Below are 23,502 nucleotides of genomic sequence, written 5' to 3'. Positions count from 1 at the left end.
TCAAGTCAAATAGCAGCATGCAAGTCAAAAATCAATAATATTTATTAAATTCTGCATCAAAAGATGAATTATCATTCTTATTATTTTTTGACAGAATGAAGCTGTGCTATTTGTTGCCAAAAGTTAAATCTACTCTGAAGATTCCCAGTGATAAACATTTGCTTCAGCAGTTGGAGTTATGTATACGGAAACTTTTGTGTCAAGAGAAAGACAAAGATGTCCTGACTATTGTGAAAAGAGTAAGTGGTATTTCATGTTGGGGTTATTAAAAATTAAGATGATCAAAGTGAGGCTTTCTCTGTTGAGTCTCTTAATATAGGAATAGGAGGCTAAAGACCGATAGCTATTGTGTAATTCTGGATAATTAAGAGATGATGTAATATATTTCATTCTATCAAATTTAAGAGTCGTTTTTTCCTCAGTTACTTATATTGCAGTTATTTTCTAGATAAAGAATTTTGGCTCAATGTTTTTTGCGGAGAAAATAGCATATGTCTCCAGATAACACTAGTGCGAACCTAGTAAAAATGATTGAGTCTTTGAGGTAGAGGTATCTGGCTAATTTATTTATTTGACAATGTAAAAAGAAAACCTATTCAGTAGTTTCAGATGTTACAATACCTTTGGAATGTGAATGTTCACAAAAGGTTAAACTCTTGAGGCATGTTCGTGCTCAGTCTCAAAGAAACTGAGAAGTGAAGCCACCTGAAGGAGGTGGCTACCTTACAGGACCAGTCTGCAGAAGGGATTGGATGAGCACCTGCCTAGGGTTCCCTGGCTTGTTCATTTTTTCATTCTTGGTTCCTAGGGCCATGTTACAGCACATCATGCTTCCAAGCTCTCCTCAAGTGTATTTTGAGTTGCATATTAGGTCTATTAGTCCTTCACTGTGAGACTTAGCAGTGCTTTAAGAATACTCTCATGACAGTTTTTGACTTTAAGCATTTGTAGCACAAAAATACAAGCATAGACTTCATGTGTTTAAGGAGAAAAGGCATGTTTAGTTTTGAATACTGCTATTTTAAGCTTTCTTATCTCCACAGTTTTTGAGTTAAAAGTTTGGCTTATTGTTGAGTAAGGATAAATAATATTTTGATTTTTCTTTATAGACAGTGTTAGAATTGGACAGAATGGATATCTCTTTAGATGCTGTAAGTACTTACTAGTTTTCATATTTACCAAGTACTTCTAATTCCCATTTTCATGTAGTGATTTTTTATTTTTATTGATTTTATTTTGAAGTTTCAGAAAAGATTTTACGAAAATGATTTATTGGACCAAGAAAAAGAGAGACAAGAACATCTCCTTTTGGAAATGGTATATTTTATCAGTACAACCTGTCTTTTCTTATTTCTAATAGTTTGTAGCTAAATATGATTGAGACAATAGTTTTATGGTAGGGGAAGTGCATATTACAGAATAACGTGGTAGGTTTATAATCTGTGTATGATTTCATTTTACCCTTTACACTAGGATTAAATCCTTCAAAGTAGCATAAACTATGTAAAATATAACAAGATCTTCCTTTTCTTTGCTACCTAAAGTTTACCGTGTCAATTAGAAAGGCAAGCTGGAATTGCTTAATAAATATGCAAACACAACACCTCTGTAGTTCTAAAGTCCCAAGCACACATTTGAAATTTTTTGAGGGAGCTTTGCAGTTTTTCTGGTGAATGAAACACCTCAGAATTCACGTACAGCCTCCACAAACAAAGAAGTTAATGTTATAACTAACTTCTTTTGTGCTAAGGACACTGAAGGAGAAGTCAGTGTGTTTGTGTTACAGGCTTTCCTGTTAGACAGAAAGAAAGCAAGAGAGGCCATTGACATCTGTAGTCTTGCAGGAGGGAGCCTTAGTGTAGGTTATATGGAACAAAATCAGCTACAAGGTACCTAGGATTTAGAAAAGAAGTCTGCAGAATGATTTTCCAACTAAGAAAAACATTTATGATCTGTCCGTTGTGGCTGTAAGCAAAAGCTGCAGCAGGCACTTCACCACATAGCCTACTACATTTTCACAGAACCTCGGTTAAACGACTTTCAAGGATTGTAGTCCTCCATTCTGTTGCCTCCTCTGCAGACCAGTGTGTGCAAAGGTAGGAAGCTGACAGGCTTTAGAAGAGACCAGGTATTGTTAGTACAGTTTCTCTGACTTCTTGCGATGGAACTCCCCTGAAGCGAACCAGTACAGGTTCAAGACTGTCCAGAAATTTCCCCTGATTCCTCTGCAGGGTAGTTACAGAGCCTGTGTTTGTGGCCCACTTTGATATCAATAGGTACTACAGGCTTTCTCTTGGGAGGTTAATTTTCTCAATTATATGATATCTGTCTCATGTACATCCTGCCACCTCCTATTATCTTGCACCCATGGTTCAACCATTGGTTCTCAGGATGCATATTCATTACGTACACTTGATCTTAGTGCAAAACTTGATCTTAGCTTTAGCGGGTTTTAGGTAGGTACAGTTACTGTTTTTTATAGTGAAAGCATTTGGGGCTATGGCAATATAGCCTTTAGTGAGCCCTGTGTTGTAGTGTTTCATAAGATTTATTTTTACCATGTTTCTTCAGCTGGACATCAGAAGAGTGCCTGTTTTTTATGACATGGATATGGACATGCCTTCTGTATCACAGAGGTCTTTTTGAGCATATACTGAGTGGCATACTTTTGAAGAATCAGAGGTGTACACAGAAAACTGTGGCATGTCACAGTTCTGAATAGATCAGGAGTTATTGGACCCAGTTAGATGTATCTGACTGCTACAGCTTTTAATATCATTTAATAAGTTTATTAAAAAGATTCTTTAATTTTAGAAAATGACTTAGTAGAAACTATATTCCAGAAACCTTGACCTGAATTAATTACCTCTTTTTTTTTTTTTTTAACTTGGGTAGTAATTAGAGTGAAATGGAAGAAAAGTGTAGAATAGTTTGGGTTCACTTAGCACTTTTCATTATGAATATAGCACAGAAAATAAACTAATGTATTAGATGGGTTTTTGAAGATGGAGTGATACCTATTCACCAAGAATCATGAGACAAGTGTTGGCTTCAAACTGTTGATATATCTGGCTAACTCTTCTATCTGTGGATGTGCTCTCAGAAGATATTATAAGGCTAGCTAATATTACAGAAAGGCAAAAAACAAAATCCCCAAAATTGAAGAACTGTAATACTTCTATTTTCCATAAAGGCTATCACCTTTAGATGTTAATTTTTGGTCTTTTAAAAGTTTAAGCATATGTGACACACCTTACTGTTAGAGAAAAACATTTTCATTGATGTTTGAATTCATAATGTTCCCAGTTGCAGAGAGTCTTGTACCTTTGCGTCCTTTAGCCACATCTAGTATTTCATGTATGTTCTATTATCAGAGCATGTATGTAGCACCACAGTTTTCCATTGGAAACAGTCAATTTCTATATACTTTGTACCTTTTTTAAAAAAAAGGGGGAGAAAAAAAAGCCTTTGCAGTGATAGTAGGAAAGTGTAGAAATTAACTGTTATTTTGGTGAGTTGGAAGCATGCCCTTTTTTGTAAATGTCCAGCCTAGTTGTAAAATATTTTTTTGTTATTATTACTGTTTTTTTTTTAGCTGAGTAACATCTAAGTAAATTATTAATTTTTTAGGAACAACTTGAAAAAGAGAAGCAGCAAAGTGAAGGAAGATCTACAAATGTTAATGATAAAATATTTGAAAAGAAGCGTAAGTTTATTTGTGTGCATATTGCTTGTACATTTATTACTTTTACTCTTACTTTTACATGGGTAGGATAGAAAGAAGCAGAAAGGAGACACTGCTTATACAGTTAATACCAGAACTTTAGAAAGTGACAGTAAAACTATTTTGTTGTTGTTGTTGTTTTCTGTATGTTTCTAAAGATACTTAGGAAAATTGACTTGATATTAGAAGGAAGGCTTTTGCCTTTATTAATGAAATACACAACTTTAATATGTTTCATTTTAGGTTGTAATATAAGAACTTGTCTGTGGTATTTCCAAAGTATTAGTAGCGCCTGATTAGATATTATTGCCACAGGACTTGTCATATGCTATGCTTTCTTTCTTTAGGTAAGGCTATTAAACAAAGACAAGTAATTTATAGTAGGCTTTTTTTTTTTTTTCAGGTAGAGACAATAAAACGTCATCAGTGTTGGCGAAAAGTATGACTCTTTCTGTTTCTGGGAGCTCTTCTGGTACATCAGCAGGTGAAGATTCTCCAAAAAATTATTCTAGAACGCTTTGGTTTCATATAAGCAGGTTAAAAACCAGCAAAGCTGCTGTTGGTTTTTGTGGGCCAGAGTTTCACTTAGGTAAATAGGAAAATAATCCATTCCTAGAACTGAGTGTAATTTCTATGCTTTTTGGTTTTATTTTATTCTTTGGTATATAATAGGTGACTTCAATTAATTATTGAGGTATTTATATCATTTTTTCAGTTACCATAGGTTTACAGAATATAACATTAAAAGGTGTTCTTAATTACTGAGTAAATGCATGATTTCTATATTAAAAATTGTTGCTACTTGTAATTTTAGGCAAAGAAGACAAGAAATCCAAGTTGGTTCGAAGTCAGTCTTTCAGTACTCAAGCACTACATCCAAAATACAGCAACATAGACAAGTGTCCTAAGTATCTTTTTGTATATTAATTGCTACCTAATAGATAGCTGTAATGAAATTATAGGCATGTTAATCTATAGAAATGGGGATGTGCTCACTGAGTTGTGACCTAAATTTTCAGCTTTTTACTTGGGTAAGGTTGTTTTTTAGTTTTGAACTGAGGGAAGAAATATCATTTTAAGGCATACTGAGGTGTACAAATTCTTGAAAGTTCCTTTTAAGTTCATATATGCCATCTTTTATCACATATAAATTTATTTTTCAATATGAACTGCTTTATCTAAATTCTTTAAAAAAATAGCATATCTTTCTCATTTAATTTATTCATATAAACTCAGAAATTACTTTAAACATTATCAAAGAGTAGGATGGAAAATTATACAATTGAGAAGAATAATAAGCAATTTTGTTTTGTTTTGTTTAAGTAAAAGCACTGCTACAGGATATACATCTTCAATATCAGGAATGGGGAAGAGTTGTATGTTATCCTTTACTGGTAAGTAGGTTATTACTTTATATTTACATTTGGTTTTGTGAGGATGATGAGTTTCTGGGCCCTGTCAAACAGGCATGCTGAAAGATACTGTCTGCCCAAATAACTTAAAACAATAGATATCCATTATGTTTGAACACTTAATAAGTGTTAGTCTAGTTAGTCAATTTTTCTGATTTTTATTTATTTGTATTTTTCTTCATGTTCGTTTAATGTTACAGTTAAAAATAGTAAAAATAAACGTGAATTTGGCATTTCCATCTTACATGAGCAAAGGCATATCGTGTACAAGTTCTACTGAACCGGGTGAGAGAAACCACTGTCTGGAAATGCTTCTCTCTCCATTTGCAGTTGAAGAGTTTGGATTATTAGTTTAGAATGCTTTCCGGAGGAACATGTCTTTTTCCATTCACTACCAGTAGACACTAGATAATTAGCAACCATTCACATACAGAAAGTTAACCTTTTGAAATAGAAAATATCCTGTTATTGCTGTAAGAAAAACGTCTCGTTCTGATCATTCTGTGTATTTTTTTCAGACAAAATTCTTTGTCTAACCTACAGCTTTTTATTCCAGATGATACATTCCGGACTCGTTCCACTGGTAATAGTGGGAATGCTACCTTCCCTTCCAGTTCCTCCCTTACAACTTCTCGCAACTCCTTTAATTCAGCTGACCAAAAGAACAATGGAAATAAAGAGAGTCAGTCCCGAAAGATGAGCATGTAAGTGGTTGACAAGAGGTTAGGCCAAGTTTATTTGTAACATCTTCAAAGGGAACACAAAAGAGCCCTGGAAAATTAAACCTATATTTATGATACTTTTTTTTTTTGACCAGATTTTGAAATACAAAACCAGCAGGATAGAAATGTGGTATGTGCAATTACAAATGCTTTCAAGATTGCTGTACATTCCCTTTTAATTAGTCTTTCTCATTGTTTGCTCTGCACATGTTCGTATTCAGCTGGTGTGATACGGGGAGGGTGGAATGGGACAAAGTGAAGGTTAGTGCATTTGATATATAATAATTATAGTCACTGTGATTAGCTGCCTGTAGTTGGAGAAATAGAATGTACGTGTTTATTTTTTCCTCTTCCTTCTTTTTATGTGTTTGTATATGTTTATGTGTTACTATCCAAAGATTTTTAGAGAATTTTGATGAACTGATAATGCTAGTTGTTAGTAAGGCTGCCTCTTTGCCTTATGGTAATTTTTTCAATTAAAAAAAAAAAAAGCCTCAATCCTAGGCATCTTCCTCAGGCTGTTTTTCTGTAAATGGCAGCCTGAACTGTTCAACGTTTTGAAGGAACAAAATGAAAGATGAATTTCTTTGGTCCTTTGATAAAATTGTAACAATTTTCTTAGAAAATCTCTGTGATGTGTACTTACTTGGTCAAACCTCCGTAGATTCTAGTAGCTAATTCCCTGCAGATTCCTTTTACAGAATAGTTTATAGTTCTGAATTACTGTCATTTGACTAGCTGTAATTTTAGGTGCTCAAACAGCTCTGTTTTCCATCAGATATTTGTTTACTGAGCCAAAGCAGGATGGAGAAAGGATAGAAAGCATAGGAGCCAGATACAGCACAAAAGTGAGGTTATTTGGGAAAAATAGACTTGAATGTAAGAGAAATTAAAACTAGTTGAAAAGGATGGGAAAATGCAGGCTGGTACTTGCATTTGAAAGGTAGGAGAGACCAAGGAGAGTACAGAACCTGAGGCTATGACTTGATGGACAAAAATAATAGAGCTGAGATATGGATGCTTGGCCAGATGAGGAAGAAGAGAGACATGACACTAGTTTGCCAGATACAAAGAGGAAACAATAGTGATATCACTCTTTCTAGTGACTTACATAAGCATCTGTACGAACTCATATTTTTCCACTTCAATATTTTCAGATTCCTTCAAAAAAAATCAAGACATTCCCTCCACACTTTACACACGATGAGTTTAAACAATTATTTAATTGTAAAATAAATCACTTAAAAGTTTAACAGATGTCAGAAATGTTCTCTGAACAGCTTGCATTCATCTACTTGTATACATTACATTATGATACAGTCCCTTGCTCTTTCTCAACTGGAATTTTACCACCTTCTTTGTACAAGATAAATTTATTCTGGAACAAAATCAAACTTGCATAGTGACCTATTGTTTCTTAAGCTGCATTTTCTTTGTAGAAAAAGTTGGACAGTGAGTACTGAATGAAAGTGGACACTATATGTTGAGTCAGTGCTTTCACAGCAGAAGTACTTTAAGATGCCAAGTCAAATTTCACTCTGTTCTTGTGCTTGCCAGAGCCTAATGCATTCTCTTAAATACTCCACACAATGCTTACTTTTGATAGGTAGTCATTAAGCGCTCGATTATTTCAAAGTGCCTGATTGCATACTAAACCGTTAGATTAGTAGATTAGCTAATCATTTCCAGCTATCTGTGTAAGTAAATGGGACATATGCCTTGAGCACATAAAATGACATACAGTGCTACCTACTTAGAAAAATTAGGTCTTCAAAAATTTGTGTTCTTTTACACTAATCAATGTATACCTTTGCTCCCTCTCTTTAAAACTAGAATAATAGTTCACACATTGTGACTTTTTAGCAGCCATTGTAGAAATTCCAATTACTCATTCATCTTGCACAGATTTTTGAAAATTTATTAGTATTCACAAAACAGTTTGATACTAAGATTAATTATTTTTTCACACCTTATAAAAAATTTCAAAGTTTTTTGCTATTTGCAAAAAAAAAAAAAAAAAGCAATAGCTATTTGCTATTGACTAAATGTATTTTTTTTTCCATAAAACTTCTCTAATGCATATCTGCAAAGGTTCACTTTTGACGAGTCCTTCTGCAATTTTTAGGGGTGAAGAATTTCTGTTTCCATATATTTCACGTATTCGTGCTATTCTAGGACTTGCTAAAATCCAAAGTTACTTTGATGCAGAACTGAGGTGTTGCCATGCTCAAGAGCTCAAATATTTTGTTTGTTCCACTTCAGAGAAGTTGGCACTTATTAAAATATTCCTTTTTTTTTTTTTTTTTTTTTTTTTTAAATAATATTGATGCAGGAAAAACAATCTCTGTAAACCCTGATCTAGTGCTTACAAGCAGACAGTTGGAAAATGACTACTGGATTTAGTGTCATTTGCCAAACCTTATGTAATACTCAGGCAATAGAAAATGCAAGAATTATGCTGAAGATGTATCCATTTACATTAATGGTGGAGCCACAGAAGAGATGAGCACCTTATGAAGTAGGATAGAATCACAAAGAACACTGGTTGAGTATTTCAACCCACAGGAGACCATACTTAAGTCAATTTGCAGAGCAAATGTACTAATCAGACTTCCTGCTGAAGTGATGGTAGTTAGATCATGAATCATCCTAGGGCAGAAATTTACACCATTTGTAAACACTGAGTTGCATAAAGTAGTCCAGTCTTGTATTATTATACTGCACAGATTTATTATTTTCTTGAAAATGTTTTCATTTAGGGATAAGAAGTGCTCTTTTGCTTGAGTTTATTTAATTTTCAATTTAAAAAGTGTAAGTTAACTTCAAGAATGAGGAGTACAGGCTTTCCATTCTGTAAAAGGTGAGAGTAGATTTACTGATGCAGTGAAATCAATTTGTTATTGATAAATTGATATCAGTATCTTGTAAGATAACCACAGCTGACCTTTAAGATATCCATAGTAATATGTTGTAACAATTATATGCATAAGTATCTTGAAGTAGTGTCTTTCATCCAGTCATATAATTGCTTTAGGAGGTTGAGCACAAGATTAAATAGTTCTGCTACTTGATATACTACACATTGAGGTGATTACTTAAGGCTTATAATCATGTTTCCCTCCTGCCATGTAAGATGGTACAAGTTCTGAGGTCCAGTGGCATTTGAAGACATTTTGGGTTCCACCTGTGCCATGAAGCTAATAGATAGCCTAAAGGTGGTATATTGTCATGGTAGGTTCCACCAGCAATTTTTAAGAGTGAAGAAGAACAATATCTTGCTTTGTAAATTGTATTATAAAATATTGATGCAAATTATTATTTCCATGGATTTCTGCAAGTGAAGTCCTGCTCCTTCAAAAATTTCTGGCAGTTACAGAAAGTTGTTAGTTGACATAGCTGCAACTTTGTGAAGCTAAATACTGGTATTTTTAAAGATTAAAAAATTAAGGCTATGAAAAATGCAGAAATTGTCCAAACCACATTATGGTCAATAGAAGACCTAGAAATAACACTGTACAGATCTCTAAGCTTCTCTCTCTTTGCTTTCTCCATTTCTATCAGATTTTATCACGGGTAAGGCTGGAAACATTGCATCATTTATAGACATGAGTAGACTGCTTGTACTGTCTTAGCCATCTCACTTAAAGAGATCTCTACATTACTGTAGCAATCTTAATGGGGAAATAGTCACTTCCTGTGAAGAATGCCCTCAAAATGTGTCTGTAGGATTTTTCAGTGAGTGCAGTAGAGCAGCTAGTAATTTTTGAAGCACGGCAGCTAACAGTTATTTTAGAATGCTGCACACAGTAGCAGTTTATTATGTTCTTTAATAATATAGCAACAACATATTGTATGTGTTTCTTCTTTTGTATGAAGAAAAAACAGAAAATCAAACCCTTAGATCTTCTGACAGAAAAAGAAGAGAACCGGAGACTGTTGGAAGCAACATTCTTGTGCGATAAATCTGGAGAAGCAGATGGGACTCTATAATGCCTGGAGTGACAAAATGTATCTTGCATTGTTAAAATCTTTTATCTTTTAAATAAAATCCCAAGTTGTAAAATATGTTCCAATAAGTAACGTAATGGTTGCAGAATTCTAATGTTGTAGTGAAATGTTATGAAATATAACTTCAGCTATGTGCTCTTAACTGCTGCAGCTAAAGAGAGGATTTTGATTTCTTCAGTTATGCCTTTGTAGTTCAAGTTCTTGGATCTAGAATGCGTATATCCATTACTTAATTGGGCCTATTTACAATTTTAGCAGTTCTTAGCATCCATATTTTATGCAAGAAATAGAAGTAATTGTTATGAATATGAAAAAGTAATCCCACATTTTAAGGAACTTTCAAAATTTCAAATTTAAGACCAAAATCCAGAACCATTGATCAGTTTTATATAGATAAAACATAAACTTCAGTAGCATTGTGCGTGAATTTGGAGGTAATGTTTTTACAAGTACTAAGTAAAGTTAATAAAAATCCTGTGTAAGTTTCAAAGCAATCTAAAAGCAGATGTCTCCAGATAATACTAAAAAAAAATGTTTTATTTCATAGTTTTTGTTGTATAAATACTTGTTTTAATTTTTAGTATTTCAGATTGTATTTTCACTTGAATAATTTATAATGATGAACCTAGTTTTTAATTAGCTCTTATTGCAAGCAATCATGCTTCAGTGATGTCATCTGCATTTGTTTGTATTAATGCTAATGTTTCTATCAAAATATGTCTGTGGAAAAAACATGCAATTCTATTTTAAAAGAAAATTCTATTTATGCCAATACTTGAGAGAGATTGTATGTATGAAGCTATTGTCAGCTTCTCTATTTCAAAATGGAAGCAGCATAACTATATTGATAGCAGAAATAACTGTTTTTTAAAATCTGTTGGTATATGATAAAGACGATCTGATTTGTGAATGCATATGCGTGTGTGGTTACTTTTTATAATGTAAAAATATGAATGATGAATTTACTCAAAATAAAACCTAGGACAATGCTGTACATGCATGTTCCTGAAATAAATATTTTTTTCTCAGGGCATCTTTTATAATTAAATAAAAGCATTTACCTACAGAAGGTATTTATTTTAAATAACAATAATGCTAGATTTATGCTGTCTTGTGTGGAGTACAAAATGTGTCTTTGACTTTAGCAGTGTTTCACTGTCTGAATACTTAAGCTTCTTGCTCTGCTGCTGGATTTAGGTGCTCTGTCCCTAGTCATAAACATTGTTTAGATTCTGTGAAAACTTCCAAGTTTTCAGTTTGTTCTGCAGCCTGGTATAGGATCTTGTAAATCACAGATTTCTTTAAAAGCTACTTCTAGTATTGTGATATTTCTGACATGCAGTATTGATGCAGATATACAGACTTCCCATGCTGGCTCCTCCCGGTTTGGCTTTTGTTCCACTCTCACTACCCCAGGGACAACAGACTCAACATACCAGGAACAGCTGCTCAGCCGTGGGCCAGAAGAAGCTGCTCAATCTGTTCTCGGTCCGACTTCTGCCAGGGACCAAATCAAGTCAGCAGTGCCCAGCTGCAGAACAGGACTCATAACTGTGTTTGACCCTCAAATGCCTTTATTAGAACGATGTACAACAGCTAGTAAGTTCAGAAACTTGAACCCAAGCTCTTTCTCCCCTTTATAAGCATGTAATGTGTTCTGTATACAGTCTGTCATTTGTTTGTTCTTCGTTGTCATTTGTCCATCACTTTTTAACTGGTTAATTTATTTAATGCTGGTAACACGTGTTCCACTCAATAACCCTACCACGTATTAAATTCCTGCTATGTAATCTTTAAGTGCTATATTTAGACATCCTTGTACATCTTTTGTCTGTACATCTTCTTGTACACCAGGTGCACATACACATGGTGTTTCGTGTATACTTTAATCAGTCCTTTGCACTACAGACCTCCATCCAGGTTGGACAGCACCAATACTTCTGAATCTCCTGCAGGTTTTGCAGGTTTTTTTTTTTTGTTTGTTTGTTTTGTTTTGTTTTTTTAATCTGCAATTCAGAACAACAGCTGGAGGTCAACGGTACAACAATAATTGTGTGATTCTCTCTAGTAGCATTCCTCCTATTAATCATTCTGAGGCAGGAAGGAGTGATTCCTCTTCTTTCTGGGTGCATTCATGCTGTAATGTGAAGTTAAGTTAGGTGTACTTTATCAGTCTAGTCAGGTACCAGTCTGCCTGATAATTCCTTTTGTGAGGGGCTTATACCAGTGTCTGGGTTGCTGTAAATAGACAACTGATAGTAACTGAGGTTTTTATTTTTAGAGCTGTTTACCAGCTTTACCCTGAAGTCTTATCTTTCGTTCCTTCCCTGGGTCCTGTGAAAATACTTCTCGTGTGGATACATCTGGAGGCCAATAGATACCTTTGAAGTTTCTCTGCCAAATGATTCTGAAAACTCTTCTGCCCCCTTTTGGGCAGATGTTTTCTGAAATATGTAAGAAAACAGAGGAATGCTTAGGTCTTTTGGTTACATATAGTGAGAAGTAGCTTCTTGCATTGTTTCAAACCTATATATGGACTGTGTTAATTAAAATTTTCTAAATGTTATAAAGATCTTCCTACTTTGTCATTAAATGTTCTGTTGGGATCACTATTCTATTTGATGGAAATAGTCTTTGAAATAGTCTTCAGGAATATTTTGGAAACACCTTTTGCATTTTAGGATCAACCCTGTGAAATTTATTCCAATTGGGGGAAGATATTTTTACCCTACTGAAGTCTGTCTTAGTATAGGCATAGAGTCCTTTGACCTCGTTCTCTCTGAAACCTAGATGATAATACAGACAAAAAATATGTTTTTAGGAGAGGTACAGTTTGGTGTTATGAGGAAGTACAGACTTAGATTTTCCCAGTAAGAATATCTGAATTATTTTTCAGAATTACTTTATCTTTAGTAGAAAGAAGGTTTTAGCAGCAGGCACATCATGTACCCTGAGGAAATGAGGTGATCTAGTACTCCAAATAAACACTTCGAAAGAGGTCACCCTCCTGGATGATGCAGACTTGATGATAGACAATTTCTACAGACCTAAAGATCTCTAGACAGAGGGTGTAAATTCTCTTTTAGGGTTTGATCCTGCTTCTGTTATTGTAAGTGGCAGAAGTCTGTTAACACTGATGTCAGTAGGCTCTAAAGTCTCTCTGCAACAGAAAATAGCATTGAGGACTATTAAGCTGCAGTGTCTGAGAGTGAGCTTCCTAATTACTCTGATGTATGAATCTCTGGTTTTTGTTCAGAATTATCCCTAAAATGTTGAATTTTGAAAGTTCAGTTCCGTGATCATTATTTTACTTTTTTTTTTGAATTTGCATGGTAGGTTTTACAATAAAACCATTTTTTGTCATTTTGTGCCCTATTGAAGTAAACTCATCACTGGCATTAAAGAAATATTGCTACAATGACCTACTGCTGGCTGGAGAGAGAAAACAGGCTTTCATGTTTTCAAACTGTGCTTTTTATTCTAATGTACATTAATAGTTTAAAGAAAATAAAAAATAAAGCCTCTTACATACCACAATAAAAACTGTTACCTTTATTCACATTTCTGTTGGATCAACCACCCTACCAATGAAAAGTAAAGTTTTAAAAGTTTCTTCAAAAATCATGAACAGAAATGGTCGGTCGACTTTAATGACAGGAGGCGCTGAGAATGCAATTATTTCTGACCCTGTAGCTGCCGTGGCCTCAGTTCCGTTTTCATCCACTTCAATTACAGCCTTTTGGACAACCTGAAATGCAATGTAGAGATAAAATCGGTGACAGAAATCTATGTGAACAAGAAGAATGAAATTCAATGTGGCAGAAATTCAGTTGAAGTAGGCCTATATTAAGGACTGCAATGAGTAGGTCTGTGCAATCTAGCACTGTCTGTTACTGGTAGACCATATGTTGTCTCCCGCCAAAGTGGAGGAGTTGCCACAGCCACCATGACCACAATAGCTAAGGTGCAGATGTGCTAGCTCAGGTATCGTTATGCTTTTCTATGTTCCCGAGTGTCAGACTCGCTTAGAGATTTTGTTTCTGCAGCTGGTGGCATGCAGCCACCAGTGCATTTGTACAGTGTTCCTCTTTGACACCAAACTGTACAGGAGGCATTTTCTCATAAGTGGGAGGTGTGATTTCACTGGTCACAGACACTTAATGGCTGGCTGTCATTCCCAGTTGATTTTGTGAGAACTTAGGCAAATGTACCAGTCTTATTTTTTAGGCAAATGCACCAGTCTTATTTTTTTCCCTGTATGTTTCTATTTCTTACATTTGGTAGCACAGGGTAAACATGGATAGCAATGGGCTACAGTCCTTCACAGGTCGAAGGGCTTCCTTTCCCACTGAAATCACAGCCTGACAGACTCTGTTTCTCTTTCCTTTTTTGTTCTTTCAGCCTCAAGCACTACTTCTTCTGCATTTGGGTCTGTATTGCTGAGCTGCCTGGTCAGCTGGTGCATTCCTAACTCTCAGACTCCTAGCTCTAGGAATGACTTCTGTCAGGACAGTTGAAAGATTTCCCAAGTGCCAAGCTCTCTGCTAAATAACCTAAAGTAATAAAGTTGGCCATCACAACTCAAAAGGATGGCCAAAAACATCCCACAAAAGGATGGGATGCTCCTTTTTACAGCATCTGCAGCGGTCTATTTCATGTGGTTTGGAATACAGCTGTGTTGTGATGATGCTTTACTGTGAGATTCTGATTCCTCCCTGCCAAAGTGGGCAGAAGTGAAGGCAGGATTGCTTTGACTTCTCTATCTTGCTTTTACCTTTTTTGATATTTATTTATTTATTTATTTATTTATTTATTTGGGGGGGGAGGCTGGGGGAGAAGGTTTTGATGTCCTTGTTAAGAAAAATACTTATCCCTGGACTGTGTATGAGGGTTTCCCTCTTTGGGTTTCCTTCCTTACTCTGCTATTTAACTGTAATTCACAATGTCTTTCTTGTTTACAATTTTTGTTTAATTGTAACCCCCACCCTTCCCAGGCTATATTCTTTCTGAGACAGGGCTTTTCTCCCATAATGGGCAAACTTAGGTGTTTGAGCACATGTGAAAATTGACCGCCCCTTACTTCTACACACCTCAGACTCACAGTGAGATCCATGCTGTTTAAGGCATGAAGTTTCCATATACTTGGCAGATGAGGTCCTATCCTACTAGTGTGCCTAGAAGTCTGTATGACCCTTAGCAAATAAATTTACAAGACTTACCTGTGAAACTGTTACATATTCTTGGTCTGTGAGATGACTAAGATCTGCTGTGCGTGAAAATATATTTTTAATTCCAAGAGCATAAAGCAATTTCTTCATTTTGTATTTTTGTTCTAGTTTGAACTTTGGAAATGAAATATCCATTTTCCTTTAAAATAAATAAATAAATACATCAATGCAAACTTGAGATATATGGTAGGTCACTTGAATGCTGAAATGCTTACTTCTTGGGAATTAAGATTCACACAGACAGTAAAACAAGAGGCAAAGGCTACAGGGTCTGCTTGAATTTAGGCTGCCAGGACATCATCTGCTTTGTTGCATGCCAAAGAACCTGGAAATAATTTCCTACTCAGAATAAAAGACTTCCATGAATACTTCTAGAGACCCTGCTACCAGGGCGACACATTCACTTACAGACCAGTGGAAGTGACTGTGACTCCAGGAATCACGTTTCACGGGAATAATTTGTTTTTACATTTTCATATTCAAATGTATCCATTAGTCTGGATCTCCACTGGTAGGAAAGGTTTCCTAACTATACATATATATTTCTTTCATATATATACATATATATATACAATATATATACATACATTTCATAAACACAAATATATGGATATATTAAATTTGGCTAAATTTAAAGAGAGAAGTCCTAATGAGGAATTTGGGCAGACCAGGTTGACTATGCCGTCAGAGAGAGACATCTCTAACCAAGATGAGCCATAGACTCATCACCTTGGAACAGAAGCTTTCTCATGTTGCTTGCCCATAGATGCCACTGCACTCTGGGATGTGGGTAGGCTATTAAAGGGTGTCTACTCAGTAGATACAGTGACACCAGCATGTTAGAGGGGTCAGGAAGACAAGCTACTTTGTTTTGCCTTGTTGCTTTGCTATAAAAGACATTAGGGCCAAGAGATGTCACAGCAGTACCTGCTCTTCATGTTTGCAAGCCAGGATTCCACAAGGTCTGTTGTCAAATGGTCTTCGAGTGAAATGTAATCTCCCTCCTTTTCTGGGATGACAACCAGCATGTAGGCTTTGCCTTTGTAGGGAAGTTTTAACACATTGCATCTTAAATTCTCATCAAAGGTTGAATTAACTTTATCTGACTTGAACATCATGGGTACCTGTACACTTCTGTATTTGTTTATGTGGAAGGTTTCCATTTCTGTGAATTTGGAATTAAATGGATAGAGCCACTTGCCTGAGGAAAGAAAGCAACAAAATAGTTATGTGTATTATATATATATACATATGAAATCATTTTTGTAGCTAGTTGAAGTGGGTGTCAGTTGTGTCCGGGATAAGTAGATGACAACTGCAGTATACTCAGTGTGTGTGCTTTAAATGTTTGTTACGGCAGGAGAAGGAAATAATGCACAAAATAAACTGCTTCATTCACAGAGAAAAGAGGGAATATTTTTCTAAGGTGGATTAGTTGTCAGTCAAGTTCAGAACTGATACCCCTTTTGTTTATTGCATGCCATATGAGCATCTGTCTTTTATTAACATCCCACCTTCTCTGAAAATTTCTACCAGCTGTTCAACATCCTGTTTTTAAAGTAATTATACAATCCCTTGGATGGGGATTCAGCAGTGCGTTGTCTGGTAAGGTGCACTGGAATGTGACCTCTCCTAGGCTATTGATTCTGATTTCTACACTTGCTTTCAATCTTAGCCACAGCCATTTATCTCTTTTCTCTGGTTTTCTGCAAGGGAAAGTAACCTTGGTATTGGACAAACTGCATTTTTGTAAACCTAAAAGAATAAACGTAGTCTGTGGAAAGACTGTATGGCTGTGGCATAATTTTCTTTGTTCTCATGGGTGCATTTATTTTAGTGGAGTTTCTGTGGATGGCATCTGCTGAGTGCCTTGGGCTGCAGTGGCTGTGAGTATGGGGTCTCTGCAGAGCATTCTCCTCTTCCCCTTTGCCATCCTAGCTCTTCAGCTTGGATTTTACCTAACCGGGTTTCTCCAACTTCTATATGGCTGTGTCAGAGTGAAGTGTGGGCTGTGCTCCCTGTCACTGTCAGGTTCTCCTTTGCCTTATCACTTTGCTTCCTCTCAGGGGAAAAGGTTCTTGTATGAAATAGAAAAACATGTTTTATTGTCTTTATTTTGTGTACTTTAGACAATCAGCCAATGATTTCACACCCAGTATCAGGTATTCAAAAAACTATCATGATTAAGGTTTTCTCATATCAAGAGCTGAAAGAAAAACTAAACTTCTTTAGTCACAAACAGGGATTGTTCAAAGATTGAAATAGGGCTTTTTGTTCTCTTTGGCTCCTTGTTGCATGGAAGAAAGAATTAAAAAATGTGTTTCCCTATCATGAAAAATAATTTTGTTTTGAATAAGTCTATTAGAACATAGTAAATCTATGTAGAGAAAACAGGACAAGCGAATTCATTTAACCTTCCCCTGATGTAGATGAAGTCAAAGTCTTGTTTCTTCTAATAAATAACAATTTTGTAAAATAAAAACAATAGTTACCTTTAAACAAAATGTAGTCCACAAGTAACAGCTTATTATGGCGGTCGAGCTCTTCAAAAATCTCTGGGATTTTTCCTTTGGTCCTTTGGTTAATATTTTGATTTATAATAGATTTTGCCTGTGTGCTGTTCTGAAAGTCCACATGCAGGAATTCCATATCAAAGTACTGCTTCGATAAATTGAGGAAATCCTCCCTGATTATGAAGTCCTTTTGGATAAAGGAAAGAATACCTTGCTCAAAGAGAAGCTCTTCATTCATTGTGATGTTATCTTTCAGTTGTTTGAACAAAGATGGTAAATAATGTCGATCTCTGTCCTTCAAAACGTGAAGGTTCAGACCTTTTACTATTTGTCTGTGTGTTTCCCCTTTGGCTGCCAGCATATATGTAGCCATGAGAGTTGATACAGAAAGGGGAGAAATTATGACATTGTTGTCATGTGTCATTGCAATTTTTCTGTAGAGATTGAATCCAAAATTTGCTGTCTTTTCAGTGAAGTTGTAAAGAGTGAACTCTTCAAGATCTTGCTCTTCAAAAGGTTTAGAGAAATTTTTATGCTGATGCCATTCTTCAGAAATATTGTCATTTTTATTTCTTCCTAGGAAATTATGCTTTTTTTCCTTCTTTGGAGTTTTAGGTTTGATGTCAGCCTTGCTGATTTCAAGACATATTTCACATAAAAGGAGTAGATAAATTCCTATTTTCATGTTGGCATCCAGTAATGAGCTTTATTTATTTATTTATTTATTTATTTTTCCTAGTAAAGAAAAAGGGAAAAAAAGAAAGCAAAACAATGAATTTTTGGTTTGTTATTTGATTCACAACACGAAAAGTCATGGATGTAGCAAGGATCTTTCTGCATCTTCAGTGTATACACTCTAAATTTAAGGCTTGGTTCCTATCTGAAGAGTCAAATTTCAATCAATGAAAGAGAGAAGTTTCCAAATTTAGTAACAGAATCCAAAAGAAATGCTATGATCTGCTATTGACAGTTCATTCCAGAAATATTTCACTGATTTTCCCTTGCTAATTCAATCAAACCCAGATTTCAAGTGAGACATCCAGCTCAAAGAGGAAAAATCAACCTGTTGGAACAGTGTGGCAGCTTTTGTTCACGTGAAACTGATGCCAACCATAAGCACAAGCTCTCTAGGCAGCACACGTTGGAAGTGATATTTTCTCTGGACAGCTCTGGCACAGACTAATCCCGGATGGGGATCGGCTGAGGAGATGAGACACCTGCTATTCATGGGCACTGGCAGGTGGGTTGCAGTCTCCATGTTATGGGGCTTAATCACAGTTGCCATTCTTATGGGATCCATCTGTCAGTGGTGGCCTGACAGTCATGGTCCCCTCTGTAGGGATGTTGACACTTCATATTTGTTACCTTACCTGTTTTACGTCAGAGGCATGTTGTATCAACAAGATACACTTAGGAGAAAAATAAGCATCAGAGAAGCACAAACACTGTCTGTTTTGATAAATGCCAGAAAACAACCTGGTTTGGGGAGTTAGAGAACATTCCATTAAAAATTCCTTTTAAAACAGACACTCAAATAAATACCTGTATGTTAGACCCAAAAGTCAAATTACAGGTTTTGTTCCATAAATGGTGGAATCCAAGAGCCAAGCAGAAAAATATTTAAGTATGTAAATACTTACTAAATATTTCAGAAATGACTTGGAGAATGCTGGAGTTCTGCTGTACAATTTACTTTTGCAAACTTGAAAAAAACGAGTTTTGCTGTGTAACGTATGCCTAGTTTTCCCAAGAGAAATTTTAAGAAGGATACATTTACTTAAGGAGAAAGTGAAAATCAGACAAAACCAGTCTGTCCTTGAAAGAAAAGGTATTAAGCCAAGCTCATCATAATAAATCAGGATTAAATCCACTGACATACAGATTGCACAAAGCTGGTCCAAGACAAGAAAGAATCTGTGTCTATGGGACTTTTACCCTTTCATTCATCTAACCATGTTTAAAAAACAAACAGTCTTGAAATATGTAGCCGTGGTTTAACAGGGAACTAGACAGCAATGACACTTAGTCAAGATGAGATATCTTTCACATACGTGAAGGAAAATAAAGAGTTTAATGATAAGATGGCAACAGCAGCTCTTAGTCAAGAAAAAACATAATTTTGGGGATATTATTATTGGGAAAGATGGTTGTGCTCAAAAAAATAAAATGTTGAAAAAATGAGACATTGCAGGTTTTAATGGTATCTGTAATCATACAATCATAACTCTTGCCTGGTCAACTCTTTTTGGAGAGCTGGACTTCAGCTCCTCTCATGACAAGAATAAAAGAGTTTTTATCTATTTCACTTTTAGTATCCGTAAAGCATCTGGAGCTTAGTGTACAATCAATAGGGGAAGTATTTCTGTAAATGTGCAGGAGAGTACTAATGTGGCCCTGGAGAAACAGGGAAGATTTGGGCATAGGAAATTTTTGTCAGTGAACCTGATCAGCATTCCACTGCCAAAAGCAATATCAGAAAGAAGGTCAAAGTTCTGTGAAAGCCCAGATAAATATTGTTAAGACATATGAGATTTTCTATGCCACGTACAGAGCAGCACTCAAGGAAACATTGCGGCTACTGTGTTTGAGTCCCTAGTGATAACATCCTCGTATGCGGCTCTATCAAGAGGGCCAACAAGAGAACAGGTTGTAGTTCTAACCTCAGTAGCATGTAGAGCAAAGTGCTGAAGCTGCTAATGTACTCCTGTTGGCAGCCTGCTGTGCAGTTTTTTTCTAGTTTCTTCTAGTAAGTCAACATGAAACTTCATGTTACTGCCTATACTTACCAAACCCTGAAAAGATTATGAGGCTCAGGACTGAAAATACAGTCATTATGAGGAATACTTGCACTTCATAACTTTATTTCACTTTTCGTTCTTCTGATACAGGTTGATCTGATGTCCATTCAGATCACTCCTGATCACTTGTCATAAGATTCCCTGTACTTTTACACTTCATTGTCCAGCAAATGCTGGAGTAGGTTTGTCTGAAAATACCATGTTTCAATGCCAAATAGCATGAAGATGAAACAGTTGCTCTGTGATTACAAATAGTGTTTTACACAAGTTATGATTTCTGAGCAAAATTAATACAGGGTCTCTCATCTGTCAAACAATATGTTTGGAGAGAACTGGACATATTTTCCAGAAAGACTCAAGGCAAACTTTGTTATCAAACTTTAGCATCATTTACACATTGCTTGTGTAAAGTGGCACATGCAAATGCAATTTGCAAGCATAAAATGCAAATATGCTCATCATTCATCTTTCCATCAAAGCAATATACAAACTCTTCTCCCATAAAGCAGTGTTGAATTGCACCTTATGGAAAAATGTTGAATGGCTAAAATCTTTGGAGCTTCATTTTCCCATTACAAATTAAACAAGATGTTCAAGACCACTATGAAGCCTGCACAGAATCCTTTTGTGTTGCAGTGGCATGTTAATAGATAAAAGAGATGAAAAGATGGATTGTATGGCCATTAAAGTAGTAAGTGATTCAACAATCTAGAAAACACATGGCAACTATTAACTACTCCTTTTTAGTTAAGGATCTATAACAGCAAATTACAGTCATTGTACAATTTGTGATTTGGCATATGGGAAAGCTGGTTTTATTTGATTGCCATTTATTTAGAGTTCAACTGAATTTCACAGTTGCCTGATTCAGGCTGTGGGAGTTAGTCTTGAAAAGGTATGTTGATGTGAGTACTGAGACATTTGGGTGCCAAGTCACAGGGTGCTTTTGGCAGTCAGGTGGTGTGCTATTTTCTTTTGAGATAATAGGTCACGTTCTGTACTTGGTGAAACACAGATGGGCTGTAATGACTTAATCGGGAGGCAGTGAGATCCCTGAATATTGTGCCTCCTCTCGAGTGCATGAGAGCCAGGGAACATAGTAAAATATGTAGCTTACTGCATATGTGAATATTTTTTTTCTTTCTTTTTCTTTCCTGTTAACTCTTGCTTTATCTACAGTGAGATTCCTACTGCCTTTACTGGCTGCAGAAGCAGCTAGTGCAAATCTTCATGCTCATTTAGTCTGCATTTGATGTAATCCCCAAATCTCACATGAAAACTCGTCTCTCAGTTCTACGTGCTGGCCCTCAGCTAAGATAATGTGCAGCCCTTCCTGGCACCCAGGAGGTCTGGATTCTGCACAATCCCAGCAGGGAAGGGACTGCCTTGAATTCAACTCCTGCCTTACCAAGTAGAGCACCAGCTGCTTCTGTGGGGTTGGGACACTTGCTCTCCCTGATGGCCCATAAATAAAAGAGATCTTACAGCAACTGCAAAGCACCTCTGCCCCTTATGTAGTGAGCCCCTTCTGTGGGAAGGAAGATAGGCACAGGATATGTTCCTGCCCCAGAGCTATGCCTGCACTGCCAGCAGAGCAGGACCTCTTCTGGATCTGATCATGTTTGGGGCTGTTTTTCCCCAAGGAATCATCCCTTCTTCAAAGAGAGGTAATTAGACACCACAGGGTCAGGCTTAGCACAGAGACAGGGACTGGAAAGCATCACTTCTGATAACCTGTCACAGAGAAAGGGCTTTCTGCAACAGCAGCAGTTCCCCTAAAAGAGCACCAGGCCTAACAGCTCACTAGAGGTTGCAGAGAACCATCTCTTTCCATCTTCTCTGGGGATAGCACTGTTGCTGTGTAAGAGTGCTGTGCTTGACAGGTGTCACTGCTGTGTCTCATTCGGAACAGGCTGGTTGGTGCTTGGCTTGGGAGGGCCAACAAATTGCCCCAGGACTGAAAGGGGAATGCCATGAGCTGCCTTCCAGGTGGCTCTGCTGCCCTAGCACAAACAGATTTCAGATTGAAAGGAATAGGCAAACGCAGAAGCCCTTGTTTACCGGTGTGTCCCAGACCAATTCATCACTCAAGAAAAGAGTCCTGCTTCCTCAGGCGTACAGAAATGCTACTGGTTCAGGTGTTACGAACATCACAGGAGTAAGAACCTCAAAATTTCACTAAACAGTAACTAAAAGACTGAGATTGCAGCACTTTAAAACACACATTACATCAGCTTTGTCATTCACCTTTGACAGCAGTTAGAAACACATCATGTCCTCTAGGATGGGGAAAAACATTTCTGGCAACAATAAAGTGGTATTTTTGCACATTATAGGCTTGCAGTTTTTTACTTCTAGAGTGAAGCTTATTACTAATTTTGAGAACTTTTACAGAAAGAATAGGTAGTTCCTTAATAAACATATGTGACAGAGAAAAGTTAGTGTTTTTTTTTTTTTTTTTTTTTTTTTTTTTCCATTTTAAGAAAAAATGTTTTCTAGTAGTCTCAAATATAAAAGAAGTTTCTGGTTCAAGTGGGTTTTTCTTCTGAAGACATTATAGCAAGAGAAAAAGCAAATATTTTAGAATATTGATTAAGATCCACAACCATTTAAAACATCACATCTTAGAGAACAACTGACAAATATAATATGTGAATAACATTAATATACATAATAAACTAATCCTCCTCTTTACAATCCAAATGCTTCATATAAAGACTGACTTACCTATTAGGTAGCTCCTCTGTTACTTAATCAACTACGTTTAAAAAACAGATGAAGGTGGCTGTCCCATATAGAAGTTTTTCAACAAATATTTGCTCTTCCGAAGAGTGATAACCTGGTTTTGTCTGTTATAGATTAACTGCTTGATAAACACTGGGTGTTGTGTTTCCCATAAATGGCATAATGAGGGATGGTTATATTCCAGTAAATACATTATATATTTAATGAGAAACAAGGGAACTGTAAACTCTCTGCATCCAGCCCTTCAGTAGCCCAACAGGATTTGGTCCCATACATCCAATTGCCCATGAGAATTATTTTACTAAGCTTGTTAGTGGCAGGAGCAGTATCCAATCCTGTTGCCGTTTTGTAA

General features: G+C 36.1%; 2 protein-coding genes across 4 annotated transcripts in view; one reads left to right on the top strand and one right to left on the bottom strand.

The window, feature by feature from the left end:
• The window catches only part of PPP4R4 (protein phosphatase 4 regulatory subunit 4), a 72,222-nt gene extending 60,545 nt beyond the window's left edge, over window positions 1–11,677 (top strand). The window contains exons 17-25 of one of the 3 annotated variants that reach the window (XM_005021459.6): window positions 95–239; window positions 1,110–1,151; window positions 1,243–1,317; window positions 3,631–3,706; window positions 4,128–4,208; window positions 4,539–4,632; window positions 5,048–5,118; window positions 5,693–5,840; window positions 9,735–11,677. In XM_005021459.6, the coding sequence (XP_005021516.2) occupies window positions 95–239; window positions 1,110–1,151; window positions 1,243–1,317; window positions 3,631–3,706; window positions 4,128–4,208; window positions 4,539–4,632; window positions 5,048–5,118; window positions 5,693–5,840; window positions 9,735–9,759 (757 nt within the window). In that variant the 3' untranslated portion in view covers window positions 9,760–11,677. Of the gene's footprint in view, window positions 1–94; window positions 240–1,109; window positions 1,152–1,242; window positions 1,318–3,630; window positions 3,707–4,127; window positions 4,209–4,538; window positions 4,633–5,047; window positions 5,119–5,692; window positions 5,841–5,953; window positions 5,989–9,734 lie in introns of those variants that run through there. The other 2 variants (XM_072038349.1, XM_021273685.4) reach the window with 2 other exon arrangements.
• A 1,718-nt stretch (window positions 11,678–13,395) lies between these two features.
• SERPINA10 (serpin family A member 10) lies at window positions 13,396–23,278 on the bottom strand. The gene is made up of 5 exons (XM_005021460.6): window positions 23,133–23,278; window positions 17,587–18,342; window positions 16,022–16,295; window positions 15,086–15,233; window positions 13,396–13,614 (listed from the first exon to the last, which is right to left on the bottom strand). Exons 2-5 carry the CDS (start codon window positions 18,290–18,292, stop codon window positions 13,423–13,425), a joined length of 1,320 nt encoding a protein of 439 aa, XP_005021517.3. The 5' UTR covers window positions 18,293–18,342; window positions 23,133–23,278; the 3' UTR covers window positions 13,396–13,422.
• Window positions 23,279–23,502: the final 224 nt, after the last annotated feature.

Source organism: Anas platyrhynchos, chromosome 5 (assembly GCF_047663525.1).
Source record: "Anas platyrhynchos isolate ZD024472 breed Pekin duck chromosome 5, IASCAAS_PekinDuck_T2T, whole genome shotgun sequence".
Lineage (NCBI taxonomy): Eukaryota > Metazoa > Chordata > Aves > Anseriformes > Anatidae > Anas > Anas platyrhynchos.
The sequence above is the reverse complement of the archived record's forward strand: the minus strand, read 5'-3'. Positions and strand labels throughout refer to the sequence as shown.

What these genes read in the sequence shown, in the direction of transcription:
- SERPINA10 (XM_005021460.6), bottom strand. Translation starts at nt 18,292, where the DNA reads ATGAAAATAGGAATTTATCTACTCCTTTTATGTGAAATATGTCTTGAA. An exon ending in GGACTACATTTTGTTTAAAG is followed by an intron (nt 16,296 to 17,586) that starts GTAACTATTGTT and finishes TTCTTTCCTCAG; the next exon opens with GCAAGTGGCTCTATCCATTT. An exon ending in CTTGCAAACATGAAGAGCAG is followed by an intron (nt 15,234 to 16,021) that starts GTACTGCTGTGA and finishes TTTATTTTAAAG; the next exon opens with GAAAATGGATATTTCATTTC.